Source organism: Lepisosteus oculatus, chromosome 24 (genome assembly GCF_040954835.1).
Source record: "Lepisosteus oculatus isolate fLepOcu1 chromosome 24, fLepOcu1.hap2, whole genome shotgun sequence".
NCBI lineage: Eukaryota > Metazoa > Chordata > Actinopteri > Semionotiformes > Lepisosteidae > Lepisosteus > Lepisosteus oculatus.
Window position 1 is genome coordinate 14885869 of NC_090719.1, and position 23837 is coordinate 14909705.

The window sequence follows — 23837 nt, forward strand, 5'->3', positions numbered from 1 at the left end:
TGTGCCATTCTTATTTGTTAGTAAATTTGTTAAAATGTGCTAGATTTGCTCCTGAAAACCTGAAACAGATGGCAGACGGTAGTGCTGTCCCTGGAAGAGATGTGTAGCTTTAGCAATCATTCAGTGCATTAATAAAATAATAAGGATGGTATTAAGAGTTATTAGTAACAGGTCATTATCAATTGTAAATGAGGAACCTCCAGCTGGAGGAGAATGGCTGTACTTTGCGAGAAGACGTCGGCAGAGGGCTGGTCTGCGTTGATGACCCTGAGCTGCTGCTGGTAGGTCCTCTGCACCGCGTGGCTCTCCCTGTGGAACTGGAGCAGCTGGGCGGCGGTTTCCTCCTCCGAGATGCCCGGAGCCTCCTGCAGCCGGCGGGCCACCGCGTCGTCACTGGGCCAGGAGAAGGTGGCATGATACACATCTGGATGTCCGAGAGGGATGGGGGAGATGGGGAAGGGACACGCACAAGGTCAGACCTTCTCTACTGCTCTACTGGACTGGGCAGCAGCAAGGTGGCAAGATAAATGTGTGGAGAGTTACAGCAAGCTTCCCAAAAGTAAATCACTACCTGATAGCTTGGTTAATTATGCTCGAATGAGTCACACGCTCACTTAGTCTTGGAAAGGACATTAGTGTGTAACTGTAAGAGGGACAGACATGACTGAATCCATAATGTGATCAATTTAAATTGACCATTTTACCAAAATAAACCTACATACACACCTACATGGCATGCACGCAAGAGTAAAAACATGTATATCACCGCAGAGATAACAGAAAAATAATCACAAAATGTCAACTGTAAGACAAACAAAGTTTAGTATTGAGGAAAGGATAATACCACATAAACTGAAAAACTATTCAAAACTACCCTGAACATGTGAAAGATAGTAAGAAATGTTAAGATGGAAGTATTCCATTGGCCTGAATTTTTCTTTAAATGGCTTGTCCAATTGCCTGTTAAAGTAGAGGCAGGAAAATAGAATTTTCAAGGCACTCCAGTAAGTAACCCTCTATTATAAATATACACACCTCCAGTGAAAGGGTCAATTCTCTTTCCCAGGTTCCTCTCAATGAGGACAGTGTCAGGAGCATCCAGAAACACTAAACCAGAAAAAATGCTCATTTTATTTCTTATTAGACAATGAGAGAGTGTAAAAGATAAACAGCACTCTTAAATTCCTAGAAAAGACTCACTATGTACTACAGTACAGAGAATTGAAGAAGCAGCTTCAACTACAAAAGCATTCATGTCATACTTAAAGGTTAAGTAAAATTCTTAGTACAAAGTACTTACAGTATATGCACATGACAAAATAAAATACTCTGTACCAAAATATGACCAGGAACCTTACCCATCCAGAATATAGCTTGTGTGCTACTCTAAAGCCTAGTCTGGACAGAAGTGCAGCAGCTACATCTGCAATAATCTGTATAGATGTGGCTCGGAGACGCCCGTAGCCCTTGTGAAAGATCAAAGTCAGGGACCTCCTGTGTGAGATCGGTCACCACACGTTTGAAACATGCTCTTATCAGCTTGACTGGTGGCGCCGTTGCGTTGCTGGAGGTTGAGTGCTTGTGCCCAGACAATCTTCCGCGAAGAGGGTGAAAGGTATTTGTCAGGCCCCGCTGGTGTGGACCTGGGGGCTTAATTTGGACATCGAATGCTGGGTCTGCCAAGAGGGACGTCCCGTGTCCTGTCCCATTTTTTGACACTTCAGGTCTGCTTTTAAAGTGTTTACACAGTGAGGAAGTACTCTTTTTTTTTTTGGCAGAAATGTAATCAAGGAGGGGCCAAAATTATTTTCAAAATCGTGAATGCACCTGTTGAATTATTCATGCCAGGAGATGGAGCCAGAGCTGTAGTTGGAGGTCGGGAAGCTTCTCAAATTGAGAAGTACCATGGATCCTCCGTGAAATTCAATCAAACTGAATCATGGGCTAAGCCAGGTTAAAACTTCACTTTTGACCAAACTGTTAACTGGAGCTCCCTTGTATTGGCTGTGGTGGCTTGATTGTTATCCATGGGAGATTTGAAATCTGTGACTGAGTTCTTCACATGGCTCATTTTGGGCGATAGTAGCTACTTCTGAGATTTTATCCAGTACTCGCAAGATACTCACACTTTGCCCAAGAAAGACCTTCTTCTTGTTTCAGCACCTACTCGACATGTTTCTTGGCAATAAAAAGGTTGTTGCTCTGATGACTAGACGATTCTTGGAGTATGTTCCTTAATGTTGTTCATGACATCTGACGTGATTTCTCACCATACAGAATGGTCAAAGTCTAATCTTCCGTTTTTCACTTTCGCTGTATTTGGATGTTAATTCTGAACAGCACCTTCATAACGCTATGCAGAAGCCTTTTCTTCAATTTTAACACATATTTGTATCTTAATAGTAAGGAGAAGGGGATATGTGCTTTCAAAAAGTACACACCTACATGTTCTGGCGCAATGCCTGCCTCTTGCAGTAACAAAGCCTGTTCACGAGTCCTTGGTAACCCTTCAAACACCCAGCCCTGAGGACAGAGCACAATACAGCTTTAATTAGCAAAAGTGTAACACACCTAGGAGATGTGCCTGAGCTTTGTTCTTGAATTTTTGTGCTTCCAGTATTGTTATTATCGTACTTATTGGTGAAGATTTGACTTATAGAAGTATCATTAAAAAGGAGCAATTAGTTTCAGGCTACACGTGGTATTTTGAATCTGGATATTGTTCCCATGCATCTCAAAACAATCTTCACCAAACTAAGTAAAATAATGGAGTTTAAGAAAGGGGCTAATAAGTTTAGAAGAGAATACCTTATAGAACATATTATAAACAGAAAATGTATTGTGTTTTGTAAGGATCAAGTTGGGATTTCTTGTGAGTTTGCCAAAAACATTAAATTTTTCTATGTGTAACTGGCACCCATCCAGAATGAATAACATCTTTAAAGTCCCAATTTTACTCATCTACAAAAAAACAAGCCTAAATGCTCATACAGTAGAATAATCACATTTTTAAATTGACATGTTTTTGTCAGTTCCATGCCTTGTATGAGCAGAAAAAAATAAAAAGTAGAAGAGGAATACAGATTCATTAATGAAAAGCAAATGTGATGCCTCATACAGTGAGGCAAGATGAGGGTTAAATTAATAAAACCTTGAAAATGTGTCTAATTCTCTTGTTCCTATCCCCAGTTCTCACTGTTAGCCATAAAAAGAAGAACATAAGAAGAAAGAAAATATTATGCATATCATTCATTAGCTACAAATAAAAGAAATTCTCTCTAATAGTCCCCTAAATCCCAAAGCTTGGAGCGCAATGGAGCAGGAAAATAAAAACGGAAAAAGAAGCCATCTCCCACAAGTGCTTGTTAAGGCCAACTTATTATTGCAATGAATATCTTAAAAATAAATAAATAAAATAAACATTTATAGATCTAAGTATTATCAGAGGAGCTGCGGGTGTGTTATTGAGTTTCCAGGGTCTGTTTGAAATCTGCCTTTGTTTTTCGCTTTGATCTTTAACTGCTAACCTATCTGTAGTTTACCTGATCCCCCACTCATGCTACTGCAGGTTTTTCCATTAAACTTTATTTGCCTCCAATGTGTAGGCACTGAGCTGCCAAAGATTGCATTCAGCTTGTTATCAGGCTACATTTCCCACTGAGGGGAATTTATATCCCAATCCCTGGAAGAGGCAGCAGACTCCTCACCTGCGAATCCTTGATACGCAGGTCAGCATGCTCAGCATCACAGGCCTTGTTTTTAAATAGCCAATGACTGGGGTTCCCAACATCATTATCTGAGGAAAATTTACAGCGGTGTGCAAATTTCTGAGAACGCTATTGCAGTTAAAATGATCAGAATAGGTGAGCTATGCATCAGCCAGTCTTTGATGACTTTAATGTGTCACAAAAACAATTCATTTAAATTAGTAAGAGAAAAGCAGCTCAACGCCATCATAATTCACTGCATTTGTTTAGTGCTCCTCATCCAGTAGGGTGGAAAGAGAAAGCTTACTTCATATACCACTGAAGTGTGATGCTCACCTGGGTGATGCACTCTAGCCATTTCACAAGTTTGTAATTTGCCATATTCAAAAATGATCATACAACAGGATAGCTTGGCATTCTGGAATAAATCTAAATAAAAGCAGTTTATGAACAAATTTATCTTCGTTACATGTAATATGACTTTGCAGTAATAACTAATTTGTTTGGTAAATAAAAACATTTTTGGTCCACAAAAGGACAAGCAACAAAAACCTCGCAGTATTCTCCTAAATCTGAACACTAACAATCTGTAGAGAGTTCCAAAAATAAAAAAAAATAACATCTGCTTAGATGGCTAAGCGGTGTGCAATGCAAGCAAGTCAGTATCTTTTTTTCCTTAGACCAATAACAAACAAAAAATCCATTTTGGACACAGTAACTGTGAATAATCACCCTGAAGAAGATACCTGTGTAATCAAAGTGTGCAATGATTGAGCATTGTGTCCTATATTAAGATGGGAAATAAACATTTCTTATTCGTTATTTATGATAGAGTAGTCAAAAAGAGTCATACCATGAGTTATTATCCATAATTGGGAAGGTACTTAAATCAAAGGTAACAGAAAGCCATGATCAACTGTAGAGAACATTTTTTATAACCATCCCACAAATATATATTCCTGGACTTACTATTATAACTCTAATATCTTTGGTGCACCAAAAAAATGGCGATTGCCCATGAATGTAAAATTAATAGTGCTAACATTGCCTTCTGAGCCTTCCCCATCTCCTGGAGTTCATCATTACCAAAACCACTGAGGCAGGAACATGCGCAGCCTCTAATGTTAATAATCGCTGTCTGAACTTCTGTAATTCCTAATTCCACAAATCAGCTCTGTCAACCACCAAGAGCTCATATCCAGTGGCCTGTACTCTGCTATACCACTGAAAATTCACCCTGGTTCTCTTCTAACGAGAGTGGAACTACCCAGTCCCAGTGTGAAGCTAAGGCTTACACAAGTGTCTCTCTCACACACACTCACACTCACACACACAGAGGTGAGACTGATCAAAACAACAGAAAAGGTTCTAGAGAGAAAAGCAGGAAAGAGTCCAAAATCCAAACAGTCCCCTCCAGCGTTAGATTTGATGTTTTGCCATTCCGTATTTCAGTGGACTTAAAAAGCAAGAGGGTTTAAGTCTGCTAAAGCAAGCTAAGCGCGTGGTGCAGAAAGGCCCAAGCGAAGGCACAAGTGGCCCAGTGAGCAGCGAGCGAGCTGGCCAGCTCCCCGCTCCTCGCCCGCCCGCCGCGGGCGGCCCAGGCCGCGCGCCGCGCCTGATTGAAATTCTAATGAGCCAGCCTCCCCTCGCCGCCCCCCCCCCAGCGGCTCGCGCCATTCCGTTTCATCCCACATCAAAGGGGCCGCCTCGCGCGGCTCGCGCAGGACCCGGGGACCGGAACATCTGCACAGGGGTACCGTATCACAGGAGGGACAAGCGCAGAGCAGATGTCACTGGGAGTGAACAGCAGGCCTGGGAGGCAGCGGGGAGCAAGGCTGTACAAGGAGGAGAGAGACCTTCGGCGAAGCACCGCCTCACCCACCGCACGCCAGGCCCCGTCTCTTCCTGCAGCCCCCCCTTCGACTCCACACTTAGGTAATTAGTCACCCTGGCGCTAATCATCTAATCATTGTCTGTGTGTTTTTTCTATTAAAAAGGCTTGTCCTCTATGGGCAATCCCAGAGGGTGCCCAGAGCTGTAGACACTATGGATCCTTGAGCAGCATCGGCCTGGCCCCTTCGCAGCCCCTGCTTCTGCAAAGAGAAGAGTCTGTAATTGAAACACAGAGCAGGTCACGCAGTGCAAGGGCTTACCTCCATTAAGACAGAAGGGTAGGCACGCGGTTCGCAAATAAAATAAAATGATTCAATGATTTTAATTCTTACAGAAATACATGATTGTCGTCTCGCCTGTCACTGTTTGCATTCTGGAAATGACAAGCATACGTCAAATGAAAGCACAGCAAGTGATTGCATTTCGAAATTAGCAGATCGCTCTTGCAATGTCATTAAAGGCGTCAACATGAGGAGAAAACAGTTTTGAATCAACGAGGATAAATACATCTACCTCCCGACACGAGTGCATAAATTGTCACTTCACGCAAGAGTCTCACAAGGTTGGTTTACAGGGACAGTTAATTTAACCTCTAAGCAAAAAGATAAGTGTGGGAAGACTGGAGTATCCTGCTGTTGCCGATTCCCAAGCACATCAGCGCTGCAATGGGTTATGCTAAACCTGTTTTTATTTTTTTAAGGCTATTATAAAACAGTACCATTCAGTACGCACACATTAAAGTTTCTCGTTTCATTTTCTTTCTTTTTTTTTTGTGTGTGATCCCCTGGGGTTAAGGACTGCCAAGCCGTTATCCTCATTAAGAGTCATATTTCTTTTGTCACTGCACAGCATTGTCTTGAAACAGCTGTTTTCCTAAGCAGTGTAAATAAGCATTCGCTCTGACATTGAAGAGAGAGGCGGGGACAACAGGCCAGTATTTGTCTGGTTAAGAACGATAAAGAAATTGCTCTCAGCAAACACATCCTGTGTCCCTTAAACTAAAAGTTTTTTTTTTTCATTTTTTTGCCTTTAGTTCACATTCAACAGGTCCAACAATATTTGAGTGTAAACAACAAAACATTGAAAATAGCCAAGGTATTCATTAGACTCATTGCTACTGTGTTTTCATTCAAGATTCTCATGATTCTTGATATCTCCTGATCATCCCATAAAAGGGGAAAATCTGGAATACTGGTTTATTAAATAAGTTCACAATTTCTTAAAGTACAGAATCCACGGACAGTGCTCAAAAGACGAGACACACTAATTAAACAAATTAATCCAATCATCTCTACAATGTTCAGGAATATGAACCAGAATCCTCAAGCAAGCAGTCTGTAACAGCGCTGATCGGGTTAAAAAAAAGCACTATATATAAACTACAGTATATAGGTGCCATTACTGTACCACAGAGCTGCAACGAGAACTGAACTGAAGCAATATTATGCGAGGGAACACAATGCATATTTTATCAGCTGCAATTATTTAGAGCTGTTGATTTTTTTTACCCTAAAATTTGCATTAGATAACTCTGGTCAGCTCAAAATAGCTGTGCTTTAGTACACTCAATTACAGACACTGACAAATGAGCATAAATAAATTAACAGATTCTTTCTGGGAAGATCCAGCATGCCATATTTCAATATTTACAATTCCTTTTTAGATTCTGTAGGTTCTCCCTGTACACATTCCAATCCTAGCCTAATAACTTTTGTTTCTGAATGTGTTCAGTTCATAGTACCATTTAGATGTTACATATATTAATATTATTATTATTTATAATAATAATAAGAATAATCTGCAAATGAAAAACACAGGAAAAATAAGGGGAAAAATAATTAATCAAAATGAAAACATTTGCAACCTTAACGTATAATATTACTGGTATCATATTGAGCATTTCATGGTTTAGAGATTTTTCATGATAAATATGTGGTTTTGATTTGTAATTAAAAATGACACTTAGGCACAGTTATTATAAATGAGGATAATGAATGCCACCAACTTGTATGGGAGTTTATACAGTATGTGCATTTTGTATGTTAACCTATTTCCTTTAAGTACAGAAACCACATACTGTGTTTGGAATATTAGATTTTAAGAAAAAAAAAATTCTAATTAGGCAGATGAATAAGACCATCTCTGCACTCTTCAGGAATGTGAATCAGAAGCCTCCAGTAAGTAAAGAAGAAATCAAATTAATTAAGACGTCCCTTGTACACAAGGTCTCATTGAATTGCTAAGGAAATGCAAAATATGTGTTAGCATTTTATTAAAAATAAACTTCTAGTATATAGAAGGGTTGCTCACAATGTTCTGAACCGAATGTGGATGGAAAAACCGAATTCCACTATTGCAAAACTAATATGATGAATTGCACTTCACCACACAGCATGACTATGACCTGGAACATACAGCCGATGCAAAGAAGAAGTGAATATGGGAAAAGTGAAAAATATTAGACTGGCAAAGGTCACTCTCCAGATTTAAATCCAACTTCAGATGCATTTCACAGGTTAAGTCATAAAACCCCAAGAAGAGTCAAGAACTAAATGTGACTGCATCACCAGTTTTTACACAGACTCTGTGAGCTCCGTGTAAGGTCCTTTACTCCATTGCTTCATGGAGGTATTACCTTAAAGGGATATACAACCAAAATCTGAATTTACATTCTGAAACTAACTAAAGGTGAATGTGTCCCATTACTTACTGCCTTTGAAAGCACCACAAGTGAAAGGCCTCCTATCAGAACTCTGAAACACAAATTTAAAAACTCAAATTTAACCCAAGCTGTTTAACCTATCGAAATAAACTACTGATCCAATAAGAACAAATTCTAAAAGATTTCCAGTTGAACATCTTTCCTCACTACACTCATACAAGAAGTTATTTTATGGCTTTTTCAAGTCATTATGTTGTACTAAACCCCTCAGGTATTAATAATGCTCCCTGATGCTTAGCCTCATTTTGAAATATTTCTCTGTGATTTCCCAATAGATTACCGTCTTAAAGTTTTGGCAGCAAGAGAAGGAAAGAGATATTTAATCATTTTTAAACAACTGACAGACAAGGATAAACCAACTGACCTAGATTTAAAATGATAAAAATTATTATTCAAAGTAATTTAATATGAGACAGGTAAACAGATAATACACGAGGGTGAAAGGAGTCTTGGTTGTGTTCATGGCGAGACGTGTCAATCTCTCCACCATTCATACATGAATAAATTGTGTAAACTGATAAACACAGAAACGGACCAAGACACGAATTAGACTATCCCAGAGGCAGACAGACCTCCACCCAAAACTGAAACAGACTGAGGGGATTTATCTTCAGAAAACGTTCCCTGCAGCTACAGAAAGGGCCTGTATTCCTCGCTGAATACGCTGCGTTTATGTAGATTAAAAAAAAAATAATCAGACATTTAGCCTGGAGGGATAAACATCCATTCCCAGTTTAAAAAAGTAAAATTACTTAACTTAAAAGTAAAACTTAAAGGATGCCCAGTGAAAAAGTTTCGTAATTTATTCAGCTTGAGCCAAGCAATTTGCTAAATTTAAAAACTAAACCAGTGTTTGCAATTTTAAATGTGTACATATATTTTTTTCAAACTTCTACAGAGAAATTACATCCATCAGGGCATTCAGCTAGAATTTCTGCAGTGCTCCACTGCAGAGTGCATCGTACAAAGCATCGTTTGTGGCACCAATACGGGCATTGTTTTTTTGGCATGCAGGCTCAAAGAAGCAGCAGGAGGGATGTATTTCTAATTCTCTTAGAGTGCAATCTTCTGCAGCCATTAGAGACTCAACTCTCCTGGGACTCGAGAAACACTCCTCAGGGACTGCAGGTGTACAGTATATGTGAGTATAAAGTCTAGAAAAAAAAGAAACAGGCCTTTGCAGCTGTTGTTTCTGAAATAGCCTTTGTTTTGAATTCCAAATTAGTCCAGTTTAAGGGATTTGCTATTCTAAAATGGCTTGGAAAATCTTTTTTTTACCTTATTAAGCAGTGTTGAAAGTGTCCTCTGGATTCAGCCAGCCATATTTAAAGGAATGTAACAAAAGTAATTAAAGTAAATACTTAAAAAACAAAGAAACAAAAGACTCTGTGGACTGGAAAAAATACTTTGGTTTCTATCTGCTTTTAGCTAATATACACTTATATGCAATATAATATCTAATGCAGCCAAATACATTTTGTCTGAAGTGTAGTTTTACATTACTTCAGAAGATTCCGGTTCTCCTCTTCCTGGCCCATGCAGTAATTCACCAACATCAAAATGCTATTTTATCCACTTATGACACGTGGCACAGCTCAGAGCAGGCCTTTATATCATTTTTCCACTTATTGCACAGAACTTGCTGTTCAAACCTGCAAGAGTCATTTTGCCATCCGTTCAATCACAGTGCTTTTACACAGTCCCCTTTCCTGTACTCGGTGCACGAGGAAGACACATGGCAGGTCAAACACGCTGGTACCCACTGCCTGGGAAGCAGTTAAGAGTTAAACACCAATAACTTCTCACCCTCCCTTGTGAAAGTCCAGACACTGCCTTCAGAGCATTTCTTTCCCTTGCCTTAACAAAACCCAAATACAGTTTATTGATTTCTATAACTGTTTGTTTTCTTCTACCTTCTCCTGGCTGTTGGAGCCCATTGTTTGCCCTGAGGCAGCCAGCAGGCCTTGACTTGTTCCAGCCTTTGATCATCGTTCAGCCACTGGATTAACATATGCACACTCTCTTCCCCTCTCTCCCCTTTCCCTGCTAATAAATCTGTAGCCCGTTTTCTGCCACTCACTAAGCAACAAATCAATCACCCTGCTCCCTCTGGTTGTGCCTCACCAGTCATGGCTTATGCATAGTTCCGCCACTCACCAACACAGCACATTATTCTACTGGGGCCTGTCTGCATGTTCCTCGTGCTTGAGGAAAGGAAAGGGGTGGCGATCCACATGAACCCTCAGAAACAGAACAACTTTGTTTCACTAAATAGGATAGGGCATTTTTGTCGACGGCTTGTTCATTAAAAACCTCTGTACATCGCTCCCTGCTTTTACACAACAAACATCACCAAAAAAGAGATGGCTCTCTAAATGTATTTATACAGGAGGCAGAGGGATAAAGTTAAACCAATTAAAACGCCCATGACATTTCGGCTGTACTTTTTTGCATTAAAATTAAAAAGAAAGTTCTCTGTAATATTGCATTGCATATTTTCATAAACTGCATGAAATGTCAATTTGTAGGGCCTCCTTTGAAATTGAAAAATGCAATTAGAAAATAAATCATTTACAAATCCAAAACTATTTGTTTTTGTAAAGACTGTTTAATCAAAAGGCATCAGTAAATGACTGCACCGATAATCTTCAGGACAAATGAACAGTCTCCTGCTTAACAGCAAGAGCCAAGACCTAGTGTTTTAATTACTGACATTTGAGCTTGTAAAAATCAACAGCTTGTCTAATCGGGTTGAATGAATGCAGTGCTAAACCTCAGAGGAAGCCTGGGACTGGCTATATCTGCTATACAGTGGAAGTATTGCTTATCTCTATTAACTTCAAATCCTTCTGTAGCGGTGTGCAGGCAGTGCAGATGTGTAAGAAAATACCACAACTTAACAGGAAAAAAAAAAACTAGAAAATTAAATCAAATTTAATGAACAGCCTCGGAAAACGGGTCCAGAAGTATCAGAGAAAGTAAAGGATGAACCTTCAACCAGAGGCAACAAGATTAAAAAGCACTCGGCATGATGCAGGATGCTCATTTTCCTCACACACCAAAGCCTATCACAACTTAACACAAACCAATGACAACTGCAAAATAATCAAGTGCTCCTAACAAAGGGGAAGGACAGGCAATTCTGTTTGAAGCAGCAGCTCTTACTGCAGAAAGCCAAAGACTGCCGGAGATCACAGACATCAGGAGAGACATGAGACTCAATTGGTCACTTTCAGTGGAGGCGCCGACTCAAGATGACAAATAATTATGAGTGTTAACAAAACGCTTTCAAGTTTCAGGAAGTCTGCACCAAGAGAAGATTGTGTTTTAATGTCCAGGTGTTTATTTAGAAAAAGCATGCCTAGTTTAATACTAGTCTGTCCAATTCTGGAATAATAATCACCACTGGTTCAGGCTTGTATCTCGGAGCACAGGGGGTTGCTGGCTCGACTGACAGGTCGCAGGTGAGCCTACCTGAGGTCACAGGTGAGCTTACCCGTTTGATACAGTCCATTTTTGACAGGCGCTGCTGGACCAACTTGATCCAAAGCTCACTGGGGATCTCCTTAAAGAATGACACAGCACGTACATTAAAAGAAATCGGCGAAGAAAAGAGATAAGAGCTTTAATATTCAAAATCCTCACTTCAAAAGCAATTCCTCCCCACCCCTCAACCCCCTCCCTACGTAGTCCCCGCGCGGAAACAGGTAATTGAAAAAAAAAGGGGGGGGGGGGGCTTTTATTATTTCTCCGGAATGTGTTTAATAATTTATTTCTTATTTTAGGTGGTGGGGGTTTTTTCTGGCAGAGTGTCTCCCGGGATATGGAGTGCTCAGTTTGGCGCTGACCACCCCAGCAGGAGGCAGAGCCAAAGTGAGGGGCTGCATGCTGGCTTCAGAGACTGCCAGTATCTGGGAGGCGGCTTTGAAGTGTCACCTTGAGAGGGGAGACCGTGGCCGTGCGAGGGAAAGCAGGGGCATGGGGGGGTGGCACTGTGCGCAGCCTCAGCCAGACGGGTTTTAATATCGCACAGGCCCGCTTTCTTCTGACACGCGGGTCTTGCACCACTGCATCTGTTTGGGGTACGGAATTCCTCTTTGCTCTGCTCTCAGTCAGTCTTGTAGCATCAGCTCTGATATAAAATGCTCCGTCGTGACGATGTCATTACTGTACATGTCCCCCTCTCCTTCCAAATGCAGATCATCGAAGAGCTTTCGCAATTTTCGTCCATGCCCGATTTAAAAGTTGCAGCCCTGCGCTCACAATTGCTTTGTGATGTCGAAAGCCTCAGCTCACGGAGACCTTTATTATGAATACGAACATTTTAAACCTGCAACGTGTTTTTTTTTTTGTTAAGAAAAAGTAAAATCACATTGGTATTCAGTCACCTTAAAAGGATAAGCAGTGCATATTAAACAGAAGGCAGACAGTCTAAAGGTAAACAAAGAGTTTCAAAGGCCTACTTGAGCATGGTTCTCACAAAGACAGGGAAGAGAAAGGAGGGTACAGACGTCAGTGCTTAAGGATTAGAAGTTAGCACACTCCATAAAAAGATGTATCAGAGTCATCTCAGCCTAATGTTGTGAGAATACGGGCGGGCAGCACGTATTTTTATGGAAGCGCTGTATTTCCATCTATTGAATATCACTTACGCATTTTTCACACATAACACATTTACCACCTTTACTATTAGGAAAGCAGAAATGGCATATGCTAAACCACCTACAGCTGAAAGTCAAAGGTTATACAGTAGTTATTTGCCCTTCTTAGATTCCTCTACTGTCATGCTTTAGGGGGAAAAAAAAATAACATTCTTGATTTCTGAAACACTTAAGATAGATTTCAAGAAAGTTAAACATGCAAATGGGAAAAAAAAAGCATAAAGTAGCTAAACATGTTGAATCACTATAAAGCGAATAATACATTTCTTTTAAACCAGATTTTGAGGTGTCCCAGAAGCATGATAAGCACAGCAAAAGAAAGTCACACAGCACAGCTGTTTAGCAAAAGCTGTCTAATAGTAAGGCGTTTAACAGGAAGGGAAGTAGTTCAGTATTCTATTTCATTTTTCGCTGTGCTTTCAAGTTCGTTTCAACATTACAATCATGGTAATCAATGCTGCGCTGGTTTATCTAAAACCAAGTCAATGTCAAGACCAAGAAAAGCAAAGAGCAGTATAAGCACAGCAGAGGCTCTCACTAGCATGAGGCTTAGTATTAGGCTTAGCAAGCTCAGGCTTAGTACATCCTGATAAACGCCGTTCAGACAATCGGGAAAATGATTACGAACGTGTTTTGTGAAAAATATAAAAGAACGAAAGAAAGCAAAAAAAAAAGAAGCTCACATATCTAAAATATGAGGTGCTGTGTTTTATATAGAAAAAACACACCTCCCTAAACTCCCAGCTCACAAATGGCCGTTTTAACTCCTCTAATTAACACTGACACCATGGCCTTTTATCTTTCTATCCATCTCAGTTTTTAATCAGATTAACCCAAACGGGCATCCTTTAATGGCCTTTTTTAGAAAATCTGAAAGAGGATGATAATTAAAATAATTAAACCGCTGGGAGTGACTTTTCAAGCTCCTTTTCCCACTCTCTTTTTTTAAGTTTCTGATCCACTTGCTTACAGATTCAAAGATAAGAGAGCAACACTACCATCATTTAATTGCATTAACTCACATCTCAAAGGTCCCCAAAAAACAAGCCTTTTTTCAGCTACCAATGTACAGCAAGATCCTGGCATACGTGTGAACTGTCTAGATAGGAGACTGGGGGAGGGCAAATTTATAACACGCTTTATGGAGAAGAAATTATTTCAGCCTATTTTACATATGGCAAAACATAAAAAAGAAAATGTTTATTTTTTAATCATTATTTATTCATGCATTTTTAAGCTTTTAATGAGGACAAATTAACTCATTTTCAAGAATGTCGGGATGAAGTACTTCTTGTTTTTCCAGCATGTGTCCGTGTAAAAAAAAACAAAACAAGGCAAATATTTTGGACAGAAAACACAGCTATCACAAATGCACATCCTCTATAGATTTTATACAAGCTTAAGATGTCAAAGTATCACAAAATATCCACTCCTAAGACTGGTTTCACTGGCCTCAGTAACTCCACAATATCCTTGTACTTGCTTCCAGCAACAAAATGTGCAAATCATGTCAGAATGTGGTCACATGATTCTATATGAACTTGATTCAGTGAAAGAATAAAGATTAATATTAAACCAATATAATACCCACAGTAGAACTGAAATATAACTAAGACCTCTAAGAAGAAAAACATGCTCAAACGTCAGGCCGTGAAGGCTGACGTCATCAGGTAGATACTTTTTCACACATGTGACTATTTAACCAGGACTCGTAAGCCTGATCTTTTAAAACAGCAATACAGTGCATTTATAGAAAAAAGCAAACCTGCTGTATAAGAATAGAAAACTATGATTAAGATTCAAATCAATGATCTAGAATCTAAAATACTGAAAAACTGAATGAAGATTTGCACTGCAACGTTTATTTTTAGTGATGATGTTCCATTGCAAGGCCTAGTTAAAACCAGCCCCTTAATCACTTAATAGATTCATACTCTATTCCAAGGAACATCAGAAATGTCACTACGGAAGAGGTCATTTGTCCACCCTGTTGGGTGGCAGGTAGAGTAATTATGAAAGAATTCTATAAAGGTGGTTCTTTACAACTGTCAGCTCCTACAATACGGCTGGGATGTTCGTTCCAGAGCTTCACGAACCTTTCTGTTTCATTAAATAATTGATCTGCAAATAAAAATCCTGTAATGGAAGACACTGGGAGTATTTCAGCTTTTACAGTAAGATTTGTGTTATAGAATAGAAAAAAAAATTGCAGAGCTGTTTTTCTTCACTGTTCCATTGTTTTGCTGACACTATACTGCAGAACTGACACTATACCCACAATACTGCAGTACTGTACATACCTGTTGCTTTTCTTGGTATTGCAGAGCCCTCTTGACCAGGTCACTTTCCTCCTTAAGTAGACTACTGGCATTAATCTGAGTGGCATGTGTGTGTTCACACAGCATTTTGGCCTAGAACATGAAAACAATCAGATACAGTGATTTACATCAATGAATGAATATCCAGTCTATGTTCACAGTCAGGTATAGATACTGACAGGATCATGACCTAGACACAGGTACCCATTATGGACACACCAGATGTTCTTAATCTTGGAAACCAGACCCTTTTTGATCTATTTATCTAATCTAATTTATCTTATCTAATCTATTTTTATCTATTTATCTGTGTGTATACAAAATGCTTAGACTGGTGCACACCGGTGATGTTTGTGTCCTGTAATGCGTACTGCTGATGTCCGTGGGAATGTTCCGATTGTATGTACACCTGATCTCATGTATTCAAGGTGCTCCTTTTTCCATCACACAGCTGTGGGAATAGGTCACCCACCTTGATGCTGCATGTGCCTATGTACCAACACATGACTTTTAAAGTGCTGTTTTACAGAATTACAGAAAAAGAAAACTCCAAAAACTCCAGATCTTAGTCAAAAGACAACATCGTTCTTAAACTCCACAACTCCTTAACAGCATATCCTGCATGCCAATGCATTTATTTTATATTTTAATTGACAAAATAACTTCAGAAGCATTCTCCTCAATTTCAAATTCCTCCTGAAATCCCTGTTTTAACACCCACTGAAAAAAACAGAAAATTAAACATAAACGACGACTAGTAAAACATATGCATTAGGTATATGCATTATATTAAAAAAATGGACACAATTAATTCCTTCATACTTACAATAGTCCTTTTCCCAGAGGCTGGTGGGCCCAACAGGAAAACTCTAGGAACTATAAAGAACACTGAATTAACAACTAATACTTACAAATAAAAAATCTATCCTTAACAGCCTAAGCATCTTGAAAAATACATAGATAATCACCATAGCTTTGATAATTTCTTTGAAGAATAAAAGTGATCTTCTGCCTTAATCAGTAAATCACAAACGCATAGCTCTCAGATTGACTTGGAAAGCCTGAAAGGAATGCTTTATATCTGCGGCTTCACATGTGTTTTGAATGAAAATTGAAACCTTAAGGCAGATATCTAGCTCAATGGTACGAACTATGGTCAAAGGAGTGCTGTGGGCGCCACCATGTGGTATGTAGCGTGTACAGCATGCTGTGCAGGGCGGCGGTTTACTAAAACTGGTGTGAGAAATAGAAAGCTGCTGTAAGGTCAACAGAAAATCCAAAAACATCAGAAAACCTGAAGGAAACATGTGGCAGCCAAAAGTCACCCGCAGAGAACGGACAGATCAATCTAGCGTTATGCTCATTTCGTATAACAACACGTATTACTGTGAACCCAGGAAGCTAGGTCTGTGGTGCAAAATGAATTAGGCTAGAATTAAGAAATGTAAGTGCCGCAGTTGCCCAACGGAAACAGCATAATGAACTAAATAGACTCTCTCTGGGACAATACACCTCCTGTCATTTGAAACAACAGCGCCCTCTGGTGGTAAAATAACATAATTGATTTTTTTTTTTCCATGCTTTCATCCTTGTCAGTTCTCCTTGTGAGGTTCCAGGAGCTGCCAGGAGCTTGCCGTGTGAGAAAATCCCTCTATCCTGTGCTTTGACTCACTCACCTTGCAGGCCGTCCCGCTTCAGCAGGTCAATCAGGAACTGGATAGGGTCCTCAGGCTCGTCCACTAGCAGTCTGGTCAGCATGGACTACAACAGCGAAGCCCATAGCAGGTCATCGCAAGTAGAAGAAAGTTTCCTTCACTCTCCGGGAGGTGAGCTTTCGTAGCTTTAATACTTTGAAAGCCTTTTAAAATAGTTTAGCATGCAGTGCTCAGGAGTTCACTTCACTGTTATTAATCAAAACGAAGCGAAATTCAGATGAGACTCGACTTCACAGTTTAGAATTATTTTGTCAAACACTCGACATACCTGAAGCAAATCGAAGATTTCATGCTTTTCCGCATAAATGCCCATTTCTGGGGGGATTCGCAAGGGTTTGGTTGTTGCGTCCATTTTTACGGAGGTATGTTAAGTTTCTGAAAAATAAAAATCACCGTTAAACTATGACAGCAATAATTCCGGTGATCTGCAATAATTCTCAAAAACCAAAGAAAAAACATACGGGGCTCTAAGCTTAATTGGTTTTTGTTTTTTGTCCTGAGTTACCAGTTTATCACATAAAAAAAGCTTTCCAACGTCGCTATCCTAAAGATGAAATGCGCCATATTTCGCCAAAAGTAAGACCAATGTCACTCACTACAGGTGGAAGCAGGAAACCTATTCTACTGACAGTGTGACAGGACGTCAGTCAGTTAACCCGGTGTGGTAAAGTGGAACTGAATCCCACACTTGAGGTACAATGTTTAAAACAGGAAAAGAAATTGAAATCATTTGTCATATCTTACAATCCCCTCGCCGGCGGTCCGTCTGTTTCTAGTAACGCCAGTCGGTTGCCAAGGCCGTTGCTGTCGTCATCAACCTGCGCCCAGAACTCACGCAGAGACCTGCAGCGATTCCTATCGATAAAGACACCCAACCTCATCGATGAAGCACTGGCTCGGTACTGTGGTTGAAGTCGCAATTTATCGGAGCCTATGAAATTCTTCACATGCAACAGATATCGCAGAATTCTATAGCAAATTAACAAGTAACATGCATCCTCACACTCTGTTCTTCATCTGCAATCTCCCTCACGGGATCGATAAAGTATATATATACTGTATGCATTTATGGAACAGGGCTACGCGTTGGTTCCTAAGGAGTTAGATACCGATCGATCAATCCACTATGTGAAAGGAAGATGAGAGGCCACGCCAGATGTCCTGGTTCATCTTTTTGAGATGTTTTTAACAAGAGGCAAATTTGGCAAACCGAATATTCAACGTGCACACTGGCCCGCCAGGTCAACTGTTGTTCAAACCCGGCCAAGATGCAGGACACCATAACACCATACATGAATTACTCCTAAAATAAAATCGAATGTCTTGGGTGTTAATAATCGTGTTGCACGAGCTCGATCCCTGCGGAACACCTAGATTGGTCATTTTCTTGTGAAAATGAAGTCAAGGGTGGTGACGAGTTTTTAAATGCGTGGGTTTGCTTGTATGGGAAACACCGCTGGGAGCCAGAATTTTAAGAAACAAAACAACATAATTCATAGGGTGTTTCTCTGAAATGCACAGCAAAGAGTTACATCCGAAGAAGGGGGCGTTTAGCGAACGTGTCTGGTTTATCTTGCGACAATGTAGACGCACTTGCTGGCGGACGTCAAAGACAAGTGACGTTTCGTGTCGCCTAGCAACGCTGTAAACAATGGCTGCCGAGTTCCTTCTGAAGTGAAGCTTTTTGCACCTGAAATTCAGAAACGGGGAAGTTGTACTGTGTATATATATATTTAAAAAAAGCTAAATAGGAGATCAAAATTACACCACAGCCCATCTTGTTAATCTGGATAAAATTAGTAAAGGTAAGGAGACTTTTAGCATACCTTCTTTTAAAAAAAAAAATAGTCCATTTCAAGTAAAGGCTAAGCCAACGTTTTCAAGTATGGAATCTCTTTACGGTTAAAAACATTGCAGTCTGCATCCGTGGCGTTTTAGTTTAGTGATTTTCCCTGCTCTGCATAGCCAGCAATGGTGATTTGTATATTTTATCCAGTTCAGTCGTCCCTGCCGAAGCCACGGCTCCATTAAGAGTCCGGGAATGTAGCTGTGTTGCAGACGTGACAGAAGCAGTAACTTAGTATTAAAATATTTTATATATCAGCCGACATCGCCCCTGGGTGAGACTGGGTTAGTTTGATTCGATGGCTCTCCCTGCTTCCACACTCACCGTGGTTTTGGTGTTTAAGATAAACCGAAATTTGCTTTTAAAAGGCGCTTCTCCCTAATGGTTTGCCTTGAGTGTGAATTTCATCGCAGCCAACCTGGACGGAGATGTGAAAATGCAATCCGATTCAAACGAAGGCTTACAGAAAGGGAGGCTCTGTTAAAATCGCGTACCGCAGTCGGTACGTTTTTGTGCAGATTTGGTCTCCACCTTATAAAGAACATGTTGTGGCTCTGGACGCAGGCTGAAGAGCAGCGTCTAGCTCCATTCTGAGGCTTGAGAGACTGTCCCACACTCGGAGACTGAAAACTGAGCCCTTCTAGCCTTACAGAAGGCACCGAGGAGACCTGATACAAGTATTCAGAGTCTACAAAAGAAATGGCAAATCCAACCCAGCCACACATGAAATATGAACGAGAAGGCACCAGAGGAGTCCACGTTGAAGTGCGCTTAAAAACGAGAACAGGAGGCCCTTCTGTACACAAAGAGTTGTGGGAGTCTGGAACAAGTCACCCAACCCTCCCATCGAAGCCAAATCGAGAAACAATGCGGATGAGATGGGTAATTAGCTGCCAAGTACAAAACAGGATAGAGGGGCCAACTCTCATTTGTAACTGCTCTTATGTTCAAACAGTTGTTTGGGAAACGAAGTTGTTACTAGTTAGCATATTTGTCTTTTTGCCTATATTTCGCAGTGTATTATTAATCTCTGGCCCTTACCAATTCTAGCCTACTGCTAATCCCAAACTCTGAACTGGCTTCACCACTCTGCTCCCCTCCCCACTGAGAGCTGGTGTGTGGGGAGCGGACTGGCGCCTCATCCAGGTGGGGGTGGAGGGGATCCCCATGACCTGTAAAGCGCTTGGAGTGGAGAGTCCAGAGACGTGCCGTAGAAATGTAAGGGATTATTCCTAGTGCTTCCAGCCCGGGGAGCTGGGAAAGCCCTTCCCCACGCCGCTGAGGGACGGCTCCTCTCTGCCCGCAGGCCTGCGCGCGGGCGGGCCAGGATGAGCGCGGCGCGGGAGACCCTGCGGGCGATCGAGCAGAAGCACCGGCGCTTCCGGCAGCAGCAGCTGACCTTCGTGGCGGCGCTGGGGAGGACGCGGGAGCACGCGCGCGAGAGGACCCAGCCCGTGTCCTCCATCGCACAGGCAGGCGCTCGGGCCCCCGGGGCCCCGCGGCGACATCGCTCCGTCTCTGGGGGCTTAGTCACGCACGCAGCCCTTTAACCTATTAACCCAAACCTTCATACCTTCCCCCTTCAATTCACACCCTATCACCCCTTCATACAAACCCCTAAACCCTTTAAACCAAAATCTTCTACCCCTTAAACCCTTCACCTCGGTCATCTTTTAAACCAAACCGCTTCAATCTAAAACCTTTTAACTTAACACTTTAACACTTTCACCAAAACCCATTACCCCATTTTTTACACCCCATTTTTGGTCTGTCCTTAAATTCAACAGATCTGTGCCTTAAGGATGTTTTTGGCTGGGATGAGCTGCTCTATTCCTAGACAGCCATATACTAAAGCTAGAGGCTCAGCCCCCATTGCTAATGGTCAAGGGGCAATGATCTGGAGGGTCAGGTTGACATTGAATTATGAAACCCAGCAGACAGTGCAACCTCCCAAGAGCAGAGCTGCAGACTACCTATTTACAGATTCTGCATTTGTTCAAAAATGTCTTTCATTTGTTGGAATTCTTGAACAATTGTTTATATTCTGTTTCTATGAACAGTTTGGAACAATCTGTAGCCTCTCTATCACTGGCTATTAGAGGCTAAGATGTCAGAAACTAGCAAACCTTATTAAAGATGCATGTACTGTGGAGAAATATATTTGCAAAATGCATTGCTGTTGGGTAGCCCTACACAACTTTTGGGGGCATAAATAAACTTTACAATGTTCATGCTAGTTTGAGAAACTGTAGCCCTGTAGGAAACATTTTAATTTCTGTTGCAAATGATTGTATAATATGCTGCCACCCGATTTATAACCAGTAAAAGTTGTCTTCTATTGGAAGCAATAATATGAATTCGCCTACGTAGTTAAATCCCTTTGAGAATTCAGTAAACTGAAGGCTGTCGAGGCTGCAAGTCAAAAAGCTCTGGCTCAGAAATGAAGGGTGTTCTGTAACTAGAATCGGCAAGACAAAGAATTAAGAAATGAGATCAAGTAGAATCATTCCAAGGTAGACCTTTTGTCATAATTGTTTCTAACTGCTCCTTCTTTTAACAATTTCAAACACTACGTCTGTGGGAGCTCACCGGATAGCAGATGCTCCCATTTCTATTGTGCAGCAGCTAACAACTTGACTTGTGCCTGGTGTACAGGTTCAGCGCTATCTGGACAATCACTGTAATAACGCCACCGACCGTCGCATCCTCTCCCTCTTCCTGGAGATCGTGGCAGACCTGCGCGGCGCGGCGCAGCTCCTGGAGGGCCTGGCGCCTGAGAACAGGCCTCCCGACGAGAGCCTGGAGGCCTGCAAGGCCTTGCTCTGCCCCACGAGCGACCTCAGCGCACTGCGGGCCAAGTGAGCTCTCCTGGTGCCCCCCCCCACCATCTAAAACCTGTGAAGACACAACATTTCACTTTTGGATAACTCCCAACCAAAACAAAAACAAAAAAAACCAAGAACGAAGCTGAAGTTTAAGAACAGTGGCAAAGTTCAATCTCCATCTATACTTCCTCCTTTAAACTGGAACTGCAAGGCTACCTTTTTATTTCGGGGTTAGAAAGAATCAGCACTGATTGAGGGCATTTCAAACCACAATAAAAGTAAAATGTGCACAGTAACTTGTAAAACCGCCAATTTACATCACAAACTAGACAAGAGTTCCAGGTGTGCACAGCACCATGTCCTGCGATTCAGAACGAGGTCACTTCTGGCGATGTGATGCGGCCCTATTACGTTTTGCACCAGCAGGCTTGTGAAGACATCTCCTTTAATCCAGTAGAGATGTTGTTCTCGACTTCGAGACAGTTTTGCCAACAAATACTGCGTGTTAACTGGAACATTAAACAAGGCTGGAACATTTCTGTGGTGAAATGTCTGCTGCACAACCTGTGTTTACTTGCTTGAACATCACCTTGCATTAATCATTACAGTGACTACTGAGCAGGAAGGGCCGCATCACGTGAACTCTTGCTCTTGCCCGTGGCGAGACCTGAGGTTTGTGACAGCATGGCCACTTCCACGTCATTCACGATCTTGCGCTTTAATTCGAAATTTCTAATATTTTTCTGTAGCGCCAACGAATTTCTTTTGTTACCAAAATCAAATAACTGGTCTGAGAAACTGGGAAACTGCAGTTCCACTTTAAACCTCTTTTTAAATGTGCCATCTGCTCACACACGCACTGTTCAGAAGACCCTTTCACCACCCACTCCCACACGTTACCCTCACCGCCTCGAGATGAGGCTGCCGCTCGTGCTGATCACAAACGGGAATCTCGCCGAGGTCCAACAACACGCGGGGTGTGCATGGGGGGGGAAATGACCTCTCTGTGACCTCTCCCAGGTACCCCCACGATGAGGTGAACCACCTGAGCTGCGACGAGGCCAGGAATTACTACGGAGGAGTGGTGAGCCTGATCCCGATGGCCACGGACCTGGCCTGGCAGTGCGTGTCCGGTGCCGGCCCAGCTCACAAGGCCCCGAAGAGGACCGCGCCGCCGTCCCTCCAGGGCGCGCAGCCCGGCACAGAGCAGCAGAGCAGCAGCGCCAAGGAGAGGCCTGCCATCCAGGCCGTGGGCACTCAGACCAAGCGGGGCGGCAACGCCATGGAGCAGCTCCACTACTCCCCCACCAAAGGACAGGGGGGCTGGCACACCGGCAAGCCAGCCTGGAGACCTCCAGGCCGCACCAGTAAATTCTGATCTTTCTTTCTCCCCCCCGCGACAGTGTTGCCACTCCAGCCGATTCCTTCTCCGCTCTGTGAAAAGTAAAAATGCACCCGTTCAAGCACGCCAAAGAGCATCTCTCTCCAGATTTTTGATTAGACAAGCGCAAGAGTTTAAAGAAAAAGATGTTAATTAAGCCTAAATTGTTACTCCTCTCTCCTTTTTGGTTTCTTAGGAATCTGAGTGGACTTTACTACACAGGGGTAGGTTTGCAACACCTCATGATCAATATAGCCATACGGCAGAGCTGATCAGGGGAGGCGAGAATTAGATTAGAAGAACCCTGCGATTTTTCCCCAACAACTGTATCTTGACAGAGTTTGGCACATTATCTTGATCATACTCTTCTAGTAATTAAACTGGTGAAAACGAGGTTAAACGCACAATTTGCTATTGGATGCTGCACTAATTTTGGCAAGAATCTGACTCCACTTTGCCAGCTGCCACTTTGTCGATGGTATTAATGCACTTCTCACAGTTCAAAAACAGAAAGAAGATAGTTTTCTGAGCCTTTGCTCCATCAAGAAATGCTATCAGGCAACACATCACCTTATATATTTAAAATTCCTACCATGCAAAACCTACTGACGTCTAAAATGCATGCTGTTGTATGTCTCACATGATGCAGCTATGAAGAATTTTGGCAAGATTAAAACTGAAGCATTTTGAATCATCACATGTTCATATTATTCAAAATCCAATAAAGAGAAAAAATAAAACATTGACTGTATACTGTTGTGCTGACGCA

The 23837-nt window shown here is 41.6% G+C and overlaps 2 protein-coding genes across 8 annotated transcripts in view; one reads left to right on the plus strand and one right to left on the minus strand.

Annotated features, from left to right (window-relative positions):
• Positions 1–17885, minus strand: part of ak8 (adenylate kinase 8) — a 45205-nt gene extending 27320 nt beyond the window's left edge. For 2 of the 6 annotated variants that reach the window (XM_069183465.1, XM_006640749.3), the window contains exons 1-9: positions 17761–17884; positions 17285–17391; positions 16978–17062; positions 16128–16177; positions 15284–15394; positions 11819–11887; positions 2442–2523; positions 1036–1107; positions 224–424 (exon numbers count right to left, since the gene is read on the minus strand). In XM_069183465.1, the coding sequence (XP_069039566.1) occupies positions 224–424; positions 1036–1107; positions 2442–2523; positions 11819–11887; positions 15284–15394; positions 16128–16177; positions 16978–17062; positions 17285–17368 (754 nt within the window). In that variant the 5' untranslated portion in view covers positions 17369–17391; positions 17761–17884. The other 4 variants (XM_015367117.2, XM_015367116.2, XM_069183467.1 and 1 more) reach the window with 4 other exon arrangements.
• A 767-nt stretch (positions 17886–18652) lies between these two features.
• On the plus strand, positions 18653–23819 carry spaca9 (sperm acrosome associated 9). Of its 2 annotated transcripts, none has more exons than XM_015367121.2 (4): positions 18653–18821; positions 20169–20334; positions 21518–21720; positions 22708–23819. In XM_015367121.2, the coding sequence occupies exons 2-4, from the start codon at positions 20191–20193 to the stop codon at positions 23063–23065; spliced, it is 705 nt and encodes a 234-aa protein (XP_015222607.2). In that variant the 5' UTR covers positions 18653–18821; positions 20169–20190; the 3' UTR covers positions 23066–23819. The 2 variants fall into 2 exon arrangements, with proteins under 2 accessions (XP_015222607.2, XP_006640813.3); XM_006640750.3 differs by lacking the exon at positions 18653–18821 and adding an exon at positions 19962–20080.
• The last annotated feature ends 18 nt before the right edge of the window (positions 23820–23837 follow it).